General features: G+C 36.7%; 1 protein-coding gene across 2 annotated transcripts in view; it reads right to left on the bottom strand.

The window, feature by feature from the left end:
• Window positions 1–14827, bottom strand: part of LOC133071876 (bifunctional heparan sulfate N-deacetylase/N-sulfotransferase 4) — a 255396-nt gene extending 240569 nt beyond the window's left edge. For both annotated transcript variants that reach the window (XM_061164723.1, XM_061164724.1), the window contains exon 1: window positions 13850–14827. In XM_061164723.1, coding sequence (XP_061020706.1) covers window positions 13850–14827 — 978 coding nt within the window. The remainder of the gene's footprint in view (window positions 1–13849) is intronic.
• Between the last annotated feature and the right edge of the window lie 6949 nt (window positions 14828–21776).

Genomic DNA, 21776 nt, shown 5'->3' with positions numbered 1-21776 from the left:
TTCAAATCCCTTTTTTCAGTAGTAATGATACAAAGTGAAATTGTAGTCCACAGGAACTCCAAACTTTTTCTTAAGTAGAGCAGTAAGAAAGACTTGAAATTAAATTACATAAACTAAGCAGGCAGCAAAAATTAATTGTGCTTTTTTATTTTAAAAATGAATCCACTGAGAACAGATGAGTAGCCAGCACTATGCAAAATTCTCTAAGTTGCACACATGCACACACTCAAAATTGAAATTTTTGAGGCCAAAAACTAAGAACTTATATTTTTTTTCTTATTAGCACATAGTCCTGAACAGAAAATTATTAAAACCTTAATAATATAATATAAACCTTAATAGTATAATGATGAGAACAGTCCAAAGTACCTCTCCCCAACAATCAAAAAAAAAAAAATCAATTAACTTCTGATTACAATAAGTACAGTGAGAACTGATCATCACCAAAGTGAAGAGATCAGAAATTAATTGGAAGTGATATTAAGCTGGTATGAAATGACAAATATAAGCTAAGGAAATAAACATATTTACCCCTTTGCTCACAGAACCCCAACCACATACCTATGGACATCCAGACATCTGTAGTATTTCACTTCATCAAACCTTATATTACCTTCATTAGGGAAGGGGTTCCATGTGGTACACATGTGACTATATATGAATGTGATAGTTTACAATGAGAATTACAGAGAGATACATTTGGCTTTCCAATGAACTGAGAACAAATACAGATGTGCAGAGACCAAAGACAGCCCTAGAAGAATATCAAAGTGGTAGACAACATTATTAACTCTAGAATTCAATGATTTTCTTTATTAACTCCCCTAAAGAAAACTTTTATATAGACCATCTCTCCTATCACCCACTTTCTAACTTAGCACTACTTTGTGTTTCATCCAAATTTCTTTTTTTAAATAAAGGTACATTCATATAGTTATTCTCCTCTCTGAAAAGTGAAAAAGTGAACGTGTTAGTTGCTCAGTTGTGTCTGACTCTTTGAGACCCTATGGACTGTAGCCCACTAGACTCTTCTGTTAATGGGATTCTCCAGGCAAGAATTCTGGAGTGGGAAGCCATTCCCTTCTCCAGGGGTTCTTCCCAACCTGGGGATTGAACCTGGGCCTCCTGCACTGTGGGCAGATTCTTTACCATCTGAGCCATCATGGAAATCAGTCACAAACATTTCAAAGTTTTCTAAGATTTTTAACTAACCAAGAAAAACAAATTCTGCAAAGGCACATAAAGAGCAGCCACAAGAAATCTTCAAACTTTTATAATAGTGTTCCTGGAACTCAACCTTATTAGGTCAGCTCGCTCTAAAGCTTCAGTATAGAAGCTACTTGGCTTGTCTTTTCTTGAGTTATTCCCACTAAACCTCTAAAATTCTGTTAATTCAAGTGCTCTTGTCTTCCCTCAGATGTTTCTTTCATACTTATTCCTTATTTCCTTTAAAATTTTTTATTAATTGTTTATATCAAACATGATATGGTAACAGTGGCTATTTTGGTGCACAAATCATTCAGATGAAATTCATTTATACTCCAGTGTTGCCACACAGTTGTCAAGCAATGTCTTCCTACTTCATTCTGCAAAATTTGTTAGGTTATTTCTTTATTTGTGCCATTTGAAAAAAAAAAGTTTCCAAATAAACACTTCTCAGTACGGACATTCTTATGTCTTAATTTAGCGTAACATTTTGAGAGAGAGCAATTTATGGTATTTCCATTATATTACTGTAACTTCCTTCACACTGTGAAAATACAAAGTGTGGACTTTGAGAAGTCAATGAAGCAGTCTTTAAGCATCATGAAAGCTTTAACTGCAATTAAGCACACTATTACCAACAATCTGAGAAACTTAAAAACAAAATTTACATATTAGTTATGCGATAGAAACTAAAATTGTATTTAAAATACTCAAATGGAATAGAAATGCAATATTTGAAACATCTGATAATTTAAATTTTATGTCTTGATTGTGGGGAGAAACAGAGAACAAATTGTGAGGGTCCATCTTATAAACTATTAAATATTGTTTCAGGGGCTAGTATGTATTTGGGGTTTTGTGTGACAAGGACTAATACGTTTTTCTTCCCAGAAGCAATGTTTCATATGAACATGTCTCCACAGACCCTCAAAATGTTACTTTTCCTTTAATTGTACATCAAATACAGCACGTATAAAAGAGAGGACTCCTTAAAATAATTAGGCAAACTATAACTTATAAACAAAGTAAGCAAATTTTATCCTTTAAGTTAGCATTTTAAGTGATTTTCAGTTGAGTGTAGCTCGGCTGGTAAAGAATCTGCCTGCAATGCAGGAGACCCAGGTTCAATCCCTGCTGGAGAAGGGATAGGCTCCCCACTCCAGTATTCCTGGGCTGCCCTGGTGGCCCAGCTGGTAAAGAATCCGCCTGCAATGTGGGAGACCAGGGTTCAATCCCTTCTTCCCTGGTTTGGGAAGATCCCCTGGAGAAGGGAACAGCTACCCACTTCAGTATTCTGGCCTGCAGAACTCCATGGAGAGAGGAGCCTGGCAGGACATGACTGAATGACTTTCATTTTCCATACTGAAATAAGATTTTGGAATATTATGCTTTAAGAATATGTGAGGACTTCCCTGTGGTGGTCCAGCGGGTAAGAATCTGCCTGCCAATGCAGGGGACATGGGTTCGATAGCTGGTCCAGGAAGATCCCATACATTGCAGAGCAACTAAGCCTGTGTACCACAACTACTGAAGCTTGTGTGCCTGGAGTACACACTACACACCCACAGAAGCCACTGCAATAAAAAGCTTGGGCATCACAACAAAGCGTAACTTTAATGATGGTGATCATTTTGTAAAGCATGCAAATATCAAATCACCAGGTAGTACACCTGAAACTCACATAATATTATATGTCAACTATATTTAAATTAAAAGAAGAAGAAAAAAGTGGTGGGTAGAAATTATCAATCCCAGCAAAGAGCTAGAGAGCAAAACAGCGTATTCATATAAAGTGATGGGTTGAATGAAAATAAAACACAATGTCTATGACTGCCTTAACAGCTTAATCTGTTTTCTGAATAATAATAATAACAACCATAACAATAATATATTCTACCTGCTGCAAGATTTTATAACCAAGGTGCTCTTCTCCATGGTAATTTGATATGTATCCGAATATACTGAGTATTTCTATAGGAAGTATAAAAGGAGCAAGTTTTTACTTTGCTTTTCTCGTCAGTCATTCTTCAGATATGAAACCATTTGTAGTATATTTCAGCAATTATTATTAACAGCACTGTGGCCTAGGCTAAAGAGGCTTATTATACTCTGAGCTAATTAATCGGCTAATTAATTAATCACTATTTAGATAACCACAGAGAATGACAAAATATACAAAACCAATCAGAAAACATTCCCTGTGTTTACCCCTGGGGCTTTTAAGGCATTAACCATAAGACTGAAGGGCTCTAACAGAGGTTGTTTTCTACTTTGTTGGCAGGTGTCCAGCTTGGTTGCCCTTACCAATGTATTTTCTAACATCTTCTCTTTCCCATGGAGACAGTTGTTACATCTGAAGCATCAAAATGGAGCTGCACGGACTGTAACTGTGTACTTTCCTGGTGTGTCAAGAGACTGCTCTCTGCTCAGTAATTATTTTACACCGTGAACTAACAAAGTGAGTACTCAAGTTAGTGTTAGATCCATTACTATCTAGCTTGTTTTGAGTGTGAATGAATTCAGGACATGTCTAATTTTAAATTATAATTGAATTTATATATGAAAAGCTTTAAAAAAAAGTCCTAAACAGAAAATTATTATACTTGGTAATAAATCTTACTTTAAAATATGCTTTTTAAAGTAATGATAATTGATTGATATGATGAAAGTAGGTTTAAATGAAAGTATGCTTCTAAAAGCCTTGTTTCTAACAAAAAAGAGCCATGTACACAATAAATGATGTCACCAAGAATATAAATAGCTAAAAAATAAAAAAAAATGCTCTGAGTAGACTATAATTTCTGGATACAATAACTAAAAATTAAGCTTTAGCTTCTTTGTTCATTTAATACTCAACTCCTACATATCATTACACATGATATATTTATGAGGGATATTTATGAGATAGCATCATTTGGTACATGTCACAGTCAAGTTAGGAGGGGATCTATTGCAGTTCTTGTTAATCAAAGGTTCATAAATATGAAGGAAAAAATTTCAAAACACCAAATTCCCAATGAAAGACTATGCTTTCTCTGCTGCATGAACAGTGTTGTTCCCAGTTAGGCATTTTTTAAATTTTTCTGAGGACTACCAATATTTACTGTTTTAGGCTGTCCTCCTCGTACCAAGTGAGAGGTTGAGGGGACTCATCTCTGAATGTCTCATGTTAAGTCATTAGACCTTAAACCAAACTCCTCATCTTCCTAGCACCATTTCCTCTGTGCAATTCTGCATGTTGATGGACACACCCAGGCTAAAATCCATGATACTACAGTATTTGCACCTTTTCTGCTCCTTCATCGAGCATGTGCCCAATTCTGTCAATTCTGCATGGTCTCTCCCAGTCTCCCCTTCCTAACCTGACTGCCATCAAGCCGTGTCAATCTAACCAGCCAAGCTCTGTCCTAGCAACTTTCCAGTCCTTATCTCGTGCAAGGCTCATCACAACTCTGAGAACCGTGTTGCTTTACATTGTTTACACAGATCTGCAATTTGAGAACTGGATAAGTTTTCAAACATGTTCAAGGTTGACTAGTAAGCAAAGATATCCAGAATGAAACCGAAACAAGGCATTGCATTCTAAAAGAAAGCTTAAACATTCAGGACAAAATAGTCTATGTGTTTGCTCTGCTACTTATTAGGTAGATGAGTACTGATACTAATAAGTCTCATTTTATTCATTCAGAAAATATACAAAATATTTCTTCTCAATGTTGTTCTATTAAATGATATGTGCTTTGTGCTCAGTTGCTCAGAGATGTCCAACTCTTCACGACCCCACGCACAGAAGCCTGCCAGGCTCCTCTGTCCATGGGATTTCCCAGGCAAGAATTTTGGAGTGGGTTGCCATCTGCTACTCCAGGAGATCTTCCCTACCCAGGAATCCAACTCGTGTCTTTTGCATCTGCTACACTGCATGTGGATTCTTTACCTCTGAGCTACCACGGAAGCTCCCGTTAAATGAGATACAGCCTGTTAATGATCAGCCCAGTGCTCGGTGTCTTTTAGTATCTTAAATAAATGCTATTTTAAAACATGCATAATAATGATTATGTCCGTCTTCTTGTAATTGACTCTTTTACAGATCTTCTCAAAAGCATCTCCCTGATTCAAATAATATATTTTTCTTCAATCCTAGACCTGATCATGTCACTTTCTGGCTTAAAATCCTCAATGATTCAAATGGCATCCTGCCCAGTGAGCTCCATATTATGGCCACAGACAAATCTTCAGCATTTAGTTCCACTACTACTTCTTATTTACTTTATCATCCAACTAACACAAGCAACATACCATTTGTCCTGATAGTCTCAGCCAAATCTTAGCTTGGGCTGACCTACTGGCCAAGAATCTACTTCCCCATCTTGATTTGCTACAGTTCTGTCAAACCATCACAGAAGACTCAAGTGTGACCTCCTCCAAGAAGTCTCCCTAATTCCTAGAAGAAATATCGTTGCTCCTTCTTTGTTCTCATTGTCCATAGTAATTTTGTCATGGCACATATTGTATTTTGCTTTGTAATGTTGATAATTGTGAATGTCTTACTTATACTACTGAAATAAAGAACCAGATATTTCACATATTTGTGTAAACTCTATAATGAAGAATAATATACAGAGCTCACGGGTGAGAAATAAGTGATGTGAGTGCTGAATTAGATTATATTAAGCTAATATACAAACTGCAAGTGTGTTTAATTGAATACTCAATTTTGAAGAGATATTACTGGTGTATATTTTTATACTTTTTTTCATTCTTATCATTTAAATATGTACTTTTACATAATTTGGGCAATTTTTTAAAAGTGGAGACAAACCCTATTTGCTTCCATAAAGGAATTTTTTGGAATAATACTTTTTCCTTCCATTGACAAAGTTAAACGTATGGCCACTTGAAAAGATTCAGAAGAAAACAAAAACTAGGATGTTTATATTGAGATTTTAAATGAAGGAAGGAAGATTATTATTACATATATACTGTACAGTGACTGCCTTCTTCTGAGTGTACTGAAGTCATTATTGACTTTGCCAAAATATTCATAGGTAGCTTTTCTTTCCAGTCAAGCCAAACTCTACTTATAAAAACATTTTAAATGCATCTCAGACAGTAAAGCGTCTGCCTACAATGCAGGACACCCAGGTTCGATCCTTGGGTCGGGAAGATCCCCTGGAGAAGGAAAGAGCAACCCACTCCAGTACTCTTGCCTGGAAAATCCCATGGACGGAGGAGCCTGGTAGGCTGCAGTCCATGGGATCACAAGAGTAAGACATGACTGAGCAACTTCACTTTCTTTCTTTCTTTCTTTAATATTCATAGCAGCATTATTTATAACTTCCAAGATATGGAAGCTACCTAAATGTCCTAAATGTCTATCAACAGATGAATGAATAAAGTAGATGTGATACACACACACACACACACACACACACACACACAGTGGGAAACTACTCAGACATAAGAGAGAATGGAATTTTTCCATTTGCAGCAACATGAATGGACTTGGACAGTATTATGAAAATTGAAATAAGTCAGAAAAAGACAGTTTATGATATCATGTACATATAGAATTTAAAATATACAACAAACCTGAATATAAAATAAAGAAGCAGATGCAGATAAAGAGAACAAATTCGTGGTTTACGGTGGGGAGGGGAGTGAGGACAATAACGGTGGGGAGGGGGAGGTATAAACTGTTGGTTGTAAGGTAGTCTCAAGGATGTACTGTACAACATGGGGAACAGAGCCAATATTTTGTAATTCCTGTAAAGGGTAAGTAAACTTTAATAAGCTGTATAGCCATTTTAAAAAACAAAATATAAAATTACCCAGCTGAAAAATAAATAAATAAAACATTTGAATTGACACAGTAATTTTCTCTATGTTTATATAGAAAATGGATCATTCCTATTATAAACCTTTGGTAGTAACTGCTTTTCCTTTTGAGCTCACTGAGTGTCTTCAAATAGTACATCGACATTTTTGCACCTGGGCATCTTGAGTAAGTTTTAAATGCAATTCCTCCCTGGAGATTTAAAGAGTCTGAGTCAGCGTCAGGGCTGCAGCTCACATGTCTTGCTAATGGGTCCTCCCTGCATTAGAGAATTGTTGTTGTGGCTGAGCTGTTGCCTTCCGAGGTCTCTGTCATGTTCTCTCTGCCAAACTCCACGATGTCAAATCCCACGCTTCCTCTTGCCTGGGCCTCTACCTATGTGCCTTTTTTATTTTTTTCTCCGGAAAGAAGACATGCCCACAAACCCTGACCCACTCATTCTTGCCATGAAGTATCTTGCTAACTGCCTACCCCCATCTGCCTGAGCCACTGCCTAGATCTGATGCTACACTTGCTGAGTGCACACTCACTCACCTGCCTAGAAACTGCCGAGGAATTTTGAAATGATGCTTTCTCGAGTCCGACAGGCCATCCACCCAGTTCCTGCTGCCTGGACTGTTCTCCTTCGCTAAATTTATGCTGCTTGATGATGTATCATATCTGGATTCCATCTACCACATATCAACATTTTCTTTTAGCCTCCTCTTTTTAATTGTGACTCCAAAGATATCAAGGATTCTTTTAAAAATGTTCTTCTATTAATTTGTCAAATATAACAAACTCATTTCAGTCATAATTGTGAAATGTTAGTAAGCTAATCTTTTCAATTACCAATGTAGCTCCCTCATAATCTGTGTAGATGTTCATAGCATCAATAATTTTCTATTTTCTTACAACACTTCTTTAGGTATCATGGGATTTTTTTTTCTGTATCTCATCTAACCCTTATTAAAAGCAATAACAAGTTTCAAATTCTAGGATAGATTTCTTCTTCCCTACTCATAGTAATCTGGCTTCTGTTAAACATGGTAATTCTTACAAAAGTTTGAACTAGGATTTTATTTAGATATTTACATTAATAATGAAAACCTCAAATATTTTTATGATGTAATTTTCTTATTGAAAGAGGGCTTTCAAATAGGTATTGGAACTAATCAAAACTCATTTCCCTGAACTTCAAGACCCTCTATTAAGTGGTTCCTTTATATCTATTAATTTAACTTCTCTATTTTAGTCATTCAATTTGCACAATATATTACCTTTGCACTATAAATCTTTGAACATAGGATTTTCAATGTAGGAAACATATAGTCATTTAAATGCATAAAAAATCTAAATTAAGATATTAGTAAATTGCTTTATCTGGATCAAACTTTAACACCAGTCTAGGTACAGATCTATTAAAAGCATTATGTGGGGGGAAAAGTAAAATGAATCAGCCTATTAACCACTTATTTTACCCTTCAGGTTTACAACACAGATTTTTTTTTTTCCATTTTTTGTCTCTCGTTAAAAATATACATATAACTTTTTTAGAGACAAAGGTCAAATCTATCCTTAAATTATTGTTTTTTAAGGTCTTAAATAGTAAGTCAATTCTGAGACTAATTAGTTCTGTACTTATCAGTTAAAAAACAGTATAATGGTTGTCAGTATAATATTTTTATATTATGTCTAAGGTTTCCTCAGGTATGTTGGGACATAATTAGATGTATCAGAAAAATTGCTTCAGCACCTAATTTTGGAGTTGACTCGTGTGCACAAAAGTGCCAAGTGACAGCTAAGCTTAGTTGATTCTTCAAGGGACTCAGTTTCAGTTTAAGGTCACCATCTACTGGGGTCCTTAGGGCATGTGTCACCTTCTCAAAAGAAGTGGAGCCTGAGGGGCTTTCCTGGTGGCTCAGTGGTAAACAATCCAGGTGCCAACGTAGGAGACAGGAGTTTGATCCCAGTCTGAGAGGATCCCACGTGCCACGGAACAGCTAGGCCTGTGCGCACGCCTAGTAAGCCTGTGCTCTAGAGCCTGGGAGCTGCCACTACTGGGCCCACCTGCTGCAACTGCTGCCGGCCAGGTGCCCTGGAGCCTGAGCTCCACGAGAAAGGGCGCGGAAATAAACTCGTGCACCACAACCACAGACTGGCCCCCACTTGCCACAACTAGAGAAAAGCCAGCAACAAAGATCTAGCACAACCAAATCAATTAATTACTTAATCAAATAAAACACAATAATTATGCAAAAAAGAGAAGTTGCACTTGAGGTAGCTTCTGAAATATGGGTAGATTCAAGGAAAGTATTTTAGTCAAGGCTTAGAAACTGTGAAAAGAGGTGAAACTAAACATAAGCAACCCACAGCAGAGGAAGAGACAGTGGGCTAGCCTAACAAATGGTGTATATTGAGGAGTAGCAAGAGTAAAAGTGTCATAAAGGTAAATTGAGCTGGATCACATATGACTTTAAAATAAATTTTGATTTCCCAGACAGATAATTTCTTAAATATACTCCAGGAGCCATGTATGGGTGTGAGAGTTGGACTATAAAGAAAGCTGAGCACCAAAGAATCGATGCTTTTGAACTGTGGTGTTGGAGAAGACTCTTGGGAGTCCCTTGGACTGCAAGGAGATCCAACCAGTCCATCCTAAAGGAGATCAGTCCTGGGTGTTCATTGGAAGGACTGATGCTGAAGCTGAAACTCTGATACTTCAGCCACCTGAGACCAACTGACTCATTGGAGAAGACCCTGATGCTGGGAAAGATTGAAGGCAGGAGGAAAAGTGGGAGACAGAGGATGAGATGGTTGGATGGCATCACCAACTCAATGGACATGACTTTGAGTAAGCTCTGGGAGTTGGTGATGGACAGGGAGGCCTGGCGTGCTACAGTCCACGGGGTAGCAAAGAGTCGGACACAACTGAACTTAGAACTTATATACAGTAAATATCCAGTGACTAAATGGATGCATTTTCTCAATAAATGTAAAGACATATAAAAATGCTAATAACTATGTTTGCTTGCCAACAGAGAAAATAATGTCAGGTCATCAGAATTGATGAAAGCAACAGAACTATTGGTGGCATCAATAAGAAGTTTCATTTTGTTGCCAGTGTGAAAGCCTACATTCACCATGTTCATGGTTTTAAAAACCCGCATCAAGACAGAGCAATTATTCTGTCTTAAGGAAACTATGAAAAAAGAACATATCTTCTGAATTCTCTCAAATTTCTATGGGTATGTGTGTGTGCTAATTTGCTTCAGTTTTGTCTGGGCTTCCCTGATAGCTCAGTTGGTAAAGAATCTACCTGCAATGCAGGAGATCCGGGTTTGATTCCTGGGTCAGGAAAATCTACTAGAGAAGGGATAGGCTACCCCCTACAGTATTCTTGGGCTTCCCTTGTGACTCAGCTGGTAAAGAATCCACCCGCAATGCGGGAGACCTGGGTCCAATCCCTGGGTTGGGAAGATCCCCTAGAGAAGGGAAAGGCTACCCACTCCAGTATTCTGGCCTGAAGAAATCAGTCCAGACCCCCCTATACAGTCCATGGGGTCACAAAGAGTCAGACAGGACTGAGCGACTTTCACTTCATTTCACTTCACTTGTCTGACTCTTTGCAGTCCAATGGACTGTAGCCCTCCAGGCTCATCTGTCCATGGGATTATCCTGGCAAGAATACTGGAGTGGGTTGCCATGCCCTCCTCCAGGGGATCTTCCCAACCAAGGGATTGAACCCACATCTCTTAGGTCTCCTGCATTGGCAGACTGGTTCTTTACCACCAGTGCCATCTGGGAAGCACTTCTATGACTATATCAAGTGTTATAACCAAGGATAAAATATTGTTCATAGAAATCGGTTAGCAGGCTGCAAGAAGACTGAAAATTAAATGTTTAATAATCAGAATGGCCCTTTATTATTTTACCTTTCTCTAAAAACTGCATTATCATCCAACTGATATCACTTTGGTAATGAACATCATCTACATATAATTAAGGGCTTTCCTGATGGCTCAGATGGCAGAGTCTGCCTGAAATGCAGGAGACCCTGGTCTGATGAAACTAAACATAAGCAAGAAAGAATAAATTAAAGTGTAAAAGACATCATCCTCTACAGCCTAAGTTCAGCGTGAGTGCTTTAGATTTACAGGAAGTGCTTTGTGATTGTCTTGAGGACCATACACAAACAAACTATGACCATATTTTCTGACTTCATCCATAGCTAATATTTCACAATCTTTAGAAATACAGTTAGTTTCTGGAAGTTTCTATAGCTTAAATTTATCTGATATCTTGAGTTTTTAGATACACAATGAAATTTTATTAACAATCAGATGACAGCTATTCTAACTGTCTGGGCTTGATCTTGCTTGCCTTAGAAAAAGACATATTCATTTCTAGCTCAGTGCCTTTGGTCAGATAATGGCACAATGAAATGCAAATTTCTAAAAAAAAAAAAACCCAAAACTAGATATATTGTAGTTTACCTAGTTTATGTAGTTTATCTGGCAGAACCATTTAGCAGAAAGAATATGGACTGAAAAACCTGCATTGTTTTCACTGCACCAAATTCTATGCCATAAAAATACGAATTCTTCAGCAATTTGATCCAGAATCTCTATCTCAAAGTGAGAAAAATGACTCAAATAATAATATGCTAATGTATTTTTTGTCCATTGAGTGAGGTGGTGCTATAGACGAGGCTGTGTTTGAATTTGCTTTTAATTACTCTCAGCTCTATGCCCCAGTCTAATTGTGAGGGTGGCCAGGGAGGCTGCTATCACACACATAACCAATAGTTTTCAAATGAAACCTTCCAGCTTTCCTCAAACTGTTCTGTGGAGGAACAGAATAGCTCTACTCTCCAATTTGGAATCATACAGAAAAATCTCACCAGCCATCCAATACCCTCGCTCTGGAAAATTCAGGGAGATTTTCAGGGAGAACGGACTTCTCCTCACATATTAGTGTGTGATGAAATGTTATACTGCCAGAAAAGGCACATGAGGATAAAGTACTGGGAGTATGCAGAACTTTTCTATGGACAGTTCGAGGTTCTTTGCCACAAAATCATTTTTACCCAAAAAATAATAGTCAAAGGAAAAATCAAAGGCCCAAGATTAAAAGTATCATTTTTATACTGAAAGACAGCATTTCCTTATTGACTTATAAGTAACCCAACATGTTACTTCAGTCCCAATCAAGTTTCTGATATACTTTGATTAATAGTTCTGAGAGAGAACCAGATACAACACCCAAAGAGGCAAAAAAGAGGATTTGCTTCAAAGTGACACGTACCCTGGGCACTTGTGAGTGTGAGTGTATGTGTGTGTAGGATATAAAAATAGTAAACAAATGCACAATTACACACACTATACGATTATCTGCCTGTGGCACTGCTCCAGCCTTTGTCAAATTTCAGTATTCTGTTATTTTGTTTGGGGTTATGTCACTCAAGAAGTCATCAGTAATCCTTGAAAATTATATGAGCAGTGGTAAATAGCTATCTGGTTTTTCTATTGAGAATAAGCGATATAGTTGAATTAGAGCTGAAAAATTTGTTAAGAGTTATAAAGAAGTTTTTCAATTCATACAGTTTATTAGATTAAAATTAGGAAAATCTTCTTTTCAGGATTTCAGGAAAGGAATCACTCAGAAAACCATTTGTACCACATGAACTTGCCTTAAGTTTATGATTTTAAAATTAAAATACAAGTAGAATTTATACTAACTAAAAGGTATAGTGAAGACTCAAAAGGTAAAAAAAAAAAAAAAAAGTCTAGCCAGGATTCAAGAGGGATCACTTAATCTCTTTATAACAATGTCCAAAGTGAGATATTTTATTATAATCGTCATGAAGTATTAGGATGGGTAGAAAAGCTGTTATTTTGAAGTAGTACCAAGGTTTCATCTTTGAAGGATAAAATGCCTAATAGCAGAAATTCAAAAAAGATGACATGATCTTAACAATCTCTAATTAGTTTATTATTCTAAGCCATGCCCTATTATTTTTGTTTATATGTTTGTTAAAATCATTTGCTCACAGAATGAATTTAATTATATATAAAACAAGATAGGCACGAGTGAGAATGTTGAATCAAGATAATAAAAAAGGGGAATTTTTCTCAGAATTACCTGCCCAAACTAGTAAAACATGTTTGGCTTTTTCTTTATCTGATAGCAATCACAGGGTGAATTTGTTATACTGCAGTCAACTTGACCATAATTTAGAAGTGCTCCCAGTAACACTGTTGCCTAAAGTGATGTGATAATAGGGATAGCCTCCTGAGGCTAAGTTTAATACCACATTCCCTATAAAACTATTTTTGTTCATATTTACAAGTGTATGAACACTTGATATAGGTAAGTGCTATGTTTACTTGTTATAGAAAAGATGTGGGCTGCTTCTCTATCTTATACTTCAAGCACCATTGTCAAACCCATGTAGGGCAGGAGAATCCATCCAGTGATAAATTTTCATGACTGTATTCATCTCATCACTACAAACTGCAACATGTGTGGAGTAAAGGAGGCCGTTCCATGGGGTACTAGCTCTAACAGGCAAAGCCTAAGAGACCAAGCAATTAAGATCAAAGAAACTTTGGGGTATTTTAGTTTTATGCCCCTCAGAAGCATTTCAGGAGTGGGTAAGGAATGGTTAAGGTTTAGTTCAAGGGTTTTTTTTTTTTTTTATTCTACCTCAGACTTACTGCATCTTAAATTTTTGAGTAATTTGGAATCTAAAATATTCAAAACGATATTTTATCAATACCACAGAGTTAGTGAAAGAAACATAATGATGCTATTTATAAATGTTCTTACCTTCACATCTTTGACATTCATCCTTGTTCCTTCCTTCCCAACAAAGATATCATCAATGTCCACAAGGATATACCGGTCCAAAGACAAGGTCAGCCTCTTCCCTGACAGGAAGGAGATGGCATCTATGAAGATGAGCTTGTGCAGCCAAAAGTTTAAGTTGTTGCCAAAAAGAACTCGCTGAATTCCATCATGCAGACCCAGATCCTGAATCACTGTCGCATAGAGTGGTTTGCCGGACAAGGATGAAAGGGATTTTTCTGTCTGTAATTCAGTTAAAAGCACAGGCTGGTAGGTTGAATGATTATATTGGAAAATTGTCCAGTCTTCCCCAGGAAGAGGGCCTTTCTCAACCTTGGGGGCTTTGGTAATATGCAGCAAAGGAGATTGAGGGTTGACCAAACAGTCCTTTAGAGCTAGATTATTGAAAAGGTTTAATGGAAAACCTTTTAATTGTGTACTTGGTGAGCTGTTTTCATTGGCTTTATGAAAACCAATTATACTAACACTGTATTCCACACAGTATTTTTCTAAGAGCTCTCGATTCCATGAGTCCATGCTGACGTACTTCAGAATATTTTCATAAATAACTAAAATATATTTCCCTTTGCCATTGTCTGTTAGAGGAGGTATATCTCCCTTGCCGGGGGCAATGACCATGTGGTGCTGAAATCGGCTGGACTCCAAGATAGCGATAATATCTTGCCCAAGTTGAGAGTATTGGCTTTCCACAAACAGGAGGACAATAGGATCAGTTTTGGATGTATCAATAGGTTTCACTGTCTTCAGCTCCATTGACCGGTAAGGCAGGATTTTAACATCAGTACATCCTGCTTCTGCAGTGGTCTCAATAAGTGTCATTTCCTGTTTATAGCCAGAGTAGAGGAAATAGGCAGAGATGACAATGCTCACCACGCAAAAGGTAGCTAAGAGAACAATCAATGTTCGAAAACTTCTCCGAAGCTTCACAATAAGATTCATTTTTTTTTAAATGCGGCTTTGGAAGCTTTTTCCAAATTACTTTCCTAAAGTGCCATCATGAATAAAGTATGAGATGGTACAAATGCCACTTCCCAAATGTTCATGTAACCATTGCAAACCATGTAAAATGCGTGATGGGATCACAAGCAAGTTAAAGCAGTAGAACAGCAGACGAGGAGAGAAAAAGTTGAAGAGATTTTGAATCTGTCCAATACCAAAGATTGCTGTAGAGTCCTTGAAACATTACCTGAAAAAGAGAAAAAAAATATAATGACTAACACAAAAATAGCAATCTAAGTATTTGTGTGTATGCTTATGCTGATATATAAGAAATATACATATCAAAGATAATTTTAGTGTGTTGATATGCTAAAATATTAATAGCCTAAGGTTTACAGTTTAGATTTTACTACATAGATTGTAGTAGATTTTTTCATGTCCTCAACCATATAAAACCCTATTTGATTTTGCCAAAATATCCATATATCAATATAGAGAAACACAGATTGAGATCATTTTTCAAACTAGTCATCTCAAAAATAAACGTAAGAAGAAAGCTTTAGTGTATAATGGTCATACTATGCAACTTGCTTCCATGAGACTGGTAAACACTATATACTCACAGAATTAGGAAATCAGGTATCTGCATGGGTTTAGGGTACTGGAGCATGCTCGTAAGTATCTACTTAGGTATATGGATTATAAGGTGAGAGAATGATTTTGTCTCAAATAAATGGTAGTTACAGGTTTTTCCCTTTAGAAATATTCTTTTCTGAAGTTACAGGGAGACACTTGGCCCTCTTCAGCAAAACAACCAAAATAAAGGATTTCTTTTTCTCCATTATTAGAAGAAAAGTGACAGAGACGCTATGAGACAAAGAACAAAATGGGAACAGGATCTTCAGAACTTTCTAATGAAACAGAGGCCAGAAGCATCTTCTAGATGAGAAGAAAAATCTTGACATGCTTTTCTCAGAGTGTATTCCTAAATTTGACTGATATCTGTTATCAGAATTAAAATTGTTTTCCACTATTAACTTTTATCCAACAAATTACTTTCTATCATTCAAAAGAAAAATAATACATAGAAAGCATTAAAAAAATATTTCCCTAAACTGCTTCACCACACTGGATATAATTTTCCATTATAATTTTTGTGTTTTTATTATGTTTTTAATTTGTAATACATATAATGTAAGTTGTGCATTATTGATGTACTAAATCATAGAGAACAAATTAGCATGTTTTATAATAATGAGCTGTATATTCCATCACTTTGTAATTTTTTTATGTTTAAAATTGTTTATTTGAGTAAACAATAATTATGCATATTATTTATTACTAGATTATTAAAGATTAGATTTTTAGAAGATTATTAGATTTTTAGAAGATTGTTAGATTAAATGATTACAGATATGAGTATATCATTACTTCCATTTTATGTTTTTATGTTCTCAAATACATTTTTCCTACTTAGTAATTTAAATTAAAAAAATCAACAAGTTGAAAAATAATGTCTCAGATTTTGGAAAAATATTTAAACAATCTCAAAAGCTAACAATTTAAGAATTTTAAATTTTAAATTTCTACCAAACATTTTTGGTTTTTCAGATTCCAGATATATAAATAGACATGATTTTTCCCCTTTGAAAGAGGGAACAAATTTTTAAAATCTTCCCACTGATTTCAAATTCACTTTAACAGAAAATTAGCACCATATGCCAGGTACTAACTAATACACTGTTATCAAATATAATTTTTAAGTGCTATTTGATTCCCCTGAAACCTTTCAGTTGTTTTAAAGTTTTGCTCCCTTTGAACAAATTAAATTATATTTTACTGAAAAGAAATAAAATACAGTGATAAAAAGGCTTAGATTTGATATAAAATATATAAAATAATTATGGTATGGTCTACCTTACTTTTATGTTTATTTGAAAATGTTCATAAAGTAAATTTTAAAAATAAAAGTCAAATTAAATTGTATAAAATAAATATTGAAAGAGATTTGAAATTTTCCAAAGAAAATTATCCAGTCTTTATCATATTTCTTCCCAGACTTCTCCAAATTCAAGTATTTGATTGAAAAATCTACTTACAGAAACGGAATCTGTCGCACTCCCACCTCCACCTTGCATCACCCCACAAAAGTAGAAATCTAATCTATAAACTTCAGGGGTTTGCTTAGTATTTTCAGAATACATTTAATCAGGTATTTGAAAAGAAACAATGTGTGTAACAACCTAATAGTTGTTAAATCCTTATCTATTCTGACATCAAAAATGTGACATTTATTTTTGAATATACAAAGCATGAGATGTCAATTTTGCATATTAGAAGAGCTCATTCTAATATGCAATAGTAAAAAAAAAAATAAAAAAGCATATGGGACCAGAATCTGCCAACCAAAAGAATCAATAACATTTAAATGTGACATTTATTTAGCATTAATATGTTCAGAGTTAGAAGAATGATAGATGCATATTACCACCACTGTGTGTGCGTGTGTGTGTTTGACTCTGCATTTATGTGTGTCTGTTTATCAAATGAGTTATATTTCTCATTCAGTCCACTTGTTCATTCTTCCATAGAAAAGATTCACCAGTGGAGGTGAGGAAGGCTGGACAAAAGAAGATGATATAACAAAGAAATTTATTCATGTTCTATGCCTGAGAAAAGAAATGGTATGGCATTGTTTGGGATGCCAAAGAAATAAAGTATATATAACTGGGGAGGGGAAAAATCTCCACCCTAGCCCACTTGGTTCTTTTGGCTGATCTAATAATTAAAATGGTGGGGGGAAGGCAGGAGAAAATCAAATTTACTTTCATACGTATGGAGGTCTCATAGATACAAGACCTAAGAAGTGAACAAAGCATGCAGCTTTTAGGCAAAAAACAATAAATTTGAGAATTGACAAGACAAAGGAACCGTCTTGGGTACTATTTAGTGAACAATCTAAGCAGTTTACATAGCCTTCTCCACCCTGAATTTCCAATCTCTGATGATAAGGATGTCTCCCTACCTCCTGGGGCAGGGAGGATAGCTTTCATATGGGATTACTTCCTAATTTCTGGAGACAAAAGAGAGGTAGAGTGTTCTTGTACTGTTATTTCTTAAGTAACTTTAATTCCAAATAATCAATATGCCCAGTTTTGTGTCCAACTCTTCGTGACCGCATAGACTGTAGCCCACCAAGATTCTGTCCATGGAAATTTCCAGGTAGGAATACTGGAATGGGTTGCCATTTCCTACTCCAGGGGATCTTCTTGACCCAGGGATTGAACCCACGTCTCCTGTGTCTCCTGCATTGGCAGTCAGATTCTTAATCTGGAGCTTCCCTTGTGGCTCAAGTGGTAAAGAATCTGCCCACAATGCCAGGGACCTGGGTTTGATCCTTGGGTCAGGAAGATCCCAGTATTCTTGCTTGGAGAATTCCAGGGACAAAGGAGGTTGGTGAGCTACAATCCATGGGGTTACGAAGAGTAAGACACCAGTGAGCAACTAACACTTTCAATCAATATGCCACTTTGGCAAATTTGGAGATGGTCCACCCTAAGCTCCAGCAATATATATTGACCTCTGCCCCTAGGTTCTGGCACAGAACTCCTAAATTCCTTGTAATTTCCTGGGTGATATGAGTGTCTTTTGTTCTAGTGATGCTATACCAAGCAACACCCTGTGGAGCTCTTGGGCACAAAAGCATTGTGTATTTGTTTGATTAGAAGAAATAGGCTTCATTCAGACTCCACGACTTTCCCTGAGTTTCAATGGGCAGGTTCAAGCAGTTGTTATTTAAGGAAGGGAGGGGATGCAAGACTATGGAGAAAATAAACAGCCAAGAGAAACAGTAATGCAACCCTGGGGCAAGGCCCCATTCTGCATCAATGGAGATACGCGACATTATCTTTAAACTCTTTTGCAGATACTAAACCCCCACCAGATGGGAGAAGTTAAGGGTTAATGAAGGCATGCTGCCAACATGCACCTGGAGGCCAGACTGACTGGAACCATTAGATTGATGACACTGTCTCCTATTTGCCTCACCACCAACCAATCAAAAGAATGTCCATGAGCTGATCACTCTCTCTTTGAAAACATTCTCACTCATTATAGTAAAATTTCTCACTACCCTCTCCAAGTGGGGACACACAGTTTTGAGGGCATTAGCCCACTGTACCCCCTCTTTACTTTCCCTGGCAAAGCAATAAAACTATTCTTTTCCACTTCACCCAAAACTCTGTCTCTGAGATTTGATTCCGTGTCAGGATACAGAGGTTAGATTCAGCTTCATTCTCAGGACCATGCAGCCCTCACCTATGTATCACTTCATCTAGCTGTTCAACTATATCCTTTATTATGCAATAAACGAGTAAAATTAAGTAGGTGTTACCTTGAGTTCTCTCAGTTGTTCTAGCAAATAATCAAATCCAAGGTGGGGGCGTCCTGGGAACCTCTGTTGTATAGCCAAGAAGGACAGAGGCAGGACTTGCAATTGGATCCGAGTTGAGGAGCAGTCTTATGGGACTGATTCCTACCCAACATATGGGGTCTGCACTAACGCCAGTTAGAGTCCGATTGTGTCCCGGGCTTCCCAGATGCGGCTAGTGGTAAAGAACCCCCCTGCCAATGCAGGAGACATAAGAGATGTGGGTTCGATCCCTGGGTTGGGAAGATCCCCTGTAGGAGGTCATGGCGACCCACTCTAGTATTCTTGCCTGGAGAATCCCTAAGGACAGAGGAGCAAGGCAGGCTACAGTCCATAGGGTCGCAAAGAGTTGGACCCGACTGAAGCAGCTCAGCACACACTCCCAGTTAGCATCCCAAAGCACTGCTTGATGTGGGGAGAAAACCTCACACACCCTGTATCGGAGGAGTTCTAAGTATGATGGTGGTATGAGAGTAAAAGAGAAACACACAGGAGGAAAAGTAGGTTCTCTATACACCTATCTGGTATTATGTCCCTTAAAAAGAAAAAAAAGACAATGCAGAGTGCAGAGCGGTAGGGACACCTGAGAGACACACATACGTTAAATGAATCATATAAAATTAATATTCATTTAAGGATAATAGTGAAGCCATTAAAATGCTGCTCCCAAAATCCAAAATTACATGGAGCGTTTTATGGAGCAGTCTAGGTGATAGGCCAAAATTTTAATTTTACCTTAATACAGACCATTGTGAAGGATGAATCTGAGACCAGTTAGCAACAAACAGGCTCACAGGGGCACTCTGCCCGCTTTCCCTTCCACCATGGCGCTGGCTTCCCTTGCAATATGAATGGCCATGTGTGGGTAGCTGAGTAACTGCATCTGTGAGGCACTATTTCCTTAAGCAGCATACCAAGCAAGTTAAATAGGTTTTGATCCCAATTCTGCTAAATCTGCCTTTTATATTTCCTAATAAGTCTATTGTTAAAAATTTGGAAAGGGAGACCTCATTATTTTGGCAACAACCTATCCCAAAATACCAGATGTGTGATCCCTATGCATATTTTGGTGAAGAAAAAAAAAGGTGGGGGGGGGGGGTGTTTACAGGTGCTGCTTTTCTTGTTCTCGCTCTTTTCTCTCCTCCCTTTTTTTTAACTTCTACTCTTCCAAGTGTGACTTATCACATCAATAGTAGTAGAATATCTACCAAATGTCTACCAGAATTTCCCTCTCTTTTAAGATTGGATAGTATGAAGAAATTACTGTTTTGTGTATCTATTTTTAAATCACTCTTTGACTCATTTCCACATTGTGTTTATAGATTTTCTAAAATACAGTCTGCAAAATCCATCTACCAACAGGTCCTCAATTATCGTAAATTTTTACTAATCTCTGGTAGCAGCAGAGAAATCAGTAAACAAAGCAACTGCAGGTACTACTATAGTCGCGAATTTTGGCATGAAGGAAATTCAGAAGTAAGTTAGAGGCTAGGATTAGCAATGATTATACACGTGATTGTTTCTCTCTTGAAGGTGATCTGATGAGATCTTCAAAGAGACTCAAAGTTCAGCTGAAATTGAAAGCAAGGAGAAAATATTTACTGGCATTTAATGAGAAGCTGCTGTTTGCTGGTCATTATTCTACATTCTCGGCATTCATCAGCCTGTTTAGCCATTATTAGTCTATTTTTTAAATGAAGAAACTGAGATTTAGAGGGTGTAAGAAAAAGACTGAGATTATATCATGAGTGATTTGTGATGCTAGAGTTCCATTTTCTCACCATAGCACTTGTTGAGAAAAATCAAAATTAAGTTAGATGAAACCAAAACCTTAGCAGTTACCATAATGAAGTAATTTAAGATATCAGCAAGTTTTATTTCAACTTTAAAAATTCATATATTCAAAGCTAAAAATATCTAACGCAAAAACAGAAAACATCTAGAAGTGAATTATTAGTAGATCACTTGAAAAGAAGCTGTATTGTAAGTTGTGATGACATAAGAATTGCAATAATTTGATCACTCTTGACTTTTCATGATATATGGAGGGGGAAACATATTTTACCAAATACCTCATTTCTACATGTTTCATGAGATTTTTGTCTGACCCTTAAGATTATAATAAAGAGCTTATATTTCATATCAATACAGGAGTGTCTTTAATTAAAAACTGTGCCATGTAAACATTTAACAGTTTATTCAAATACATTCATTAATTGCATTTTCACTCTCTAGGGGAGAATTCTAAAATTTGTAACCATATTCCAAGAGAGATACTCTTTTTTTTTTTTTTCAAGTATAGGTCAGCACCACATAAAGAAAAATGAAATAGACCAGAATAGAAATATAGATATACTTCAGGAGTGACGGTAAGTAGTGCTTTAAGAAATGTTTGTTGTTAGAGGTATGTGTGTCTTGTGTATGTGCGTGTGTCTGTGTATTAGTGTTCTGGATCCCGATGTAAGATTATTTTCTATTCTGAATCAGGGTCAAAAGGTTTTGAGAAACACTACTTGAGAG

This window comes from Dama dama, chromosome 17 (assembly GCF_033118175.1).
Source record: "Dama dama isolate Ldn47 chromosome 17, ASM3311817v1, whole genome shotgun sequence".
In the NCBI taxonomy this organism is placed as follows: domain Eukaryota; kingdom Metazoa; phylum Chordata; class Mammalia; order Artiodactyla; family Cervidae; genus Dama; species Dama dama.
The sequence above is the reverse complement of the archived record's forward strand: the minus strand, read 5'-3'. Positions and strand labels throughout refer to the sequence as shown.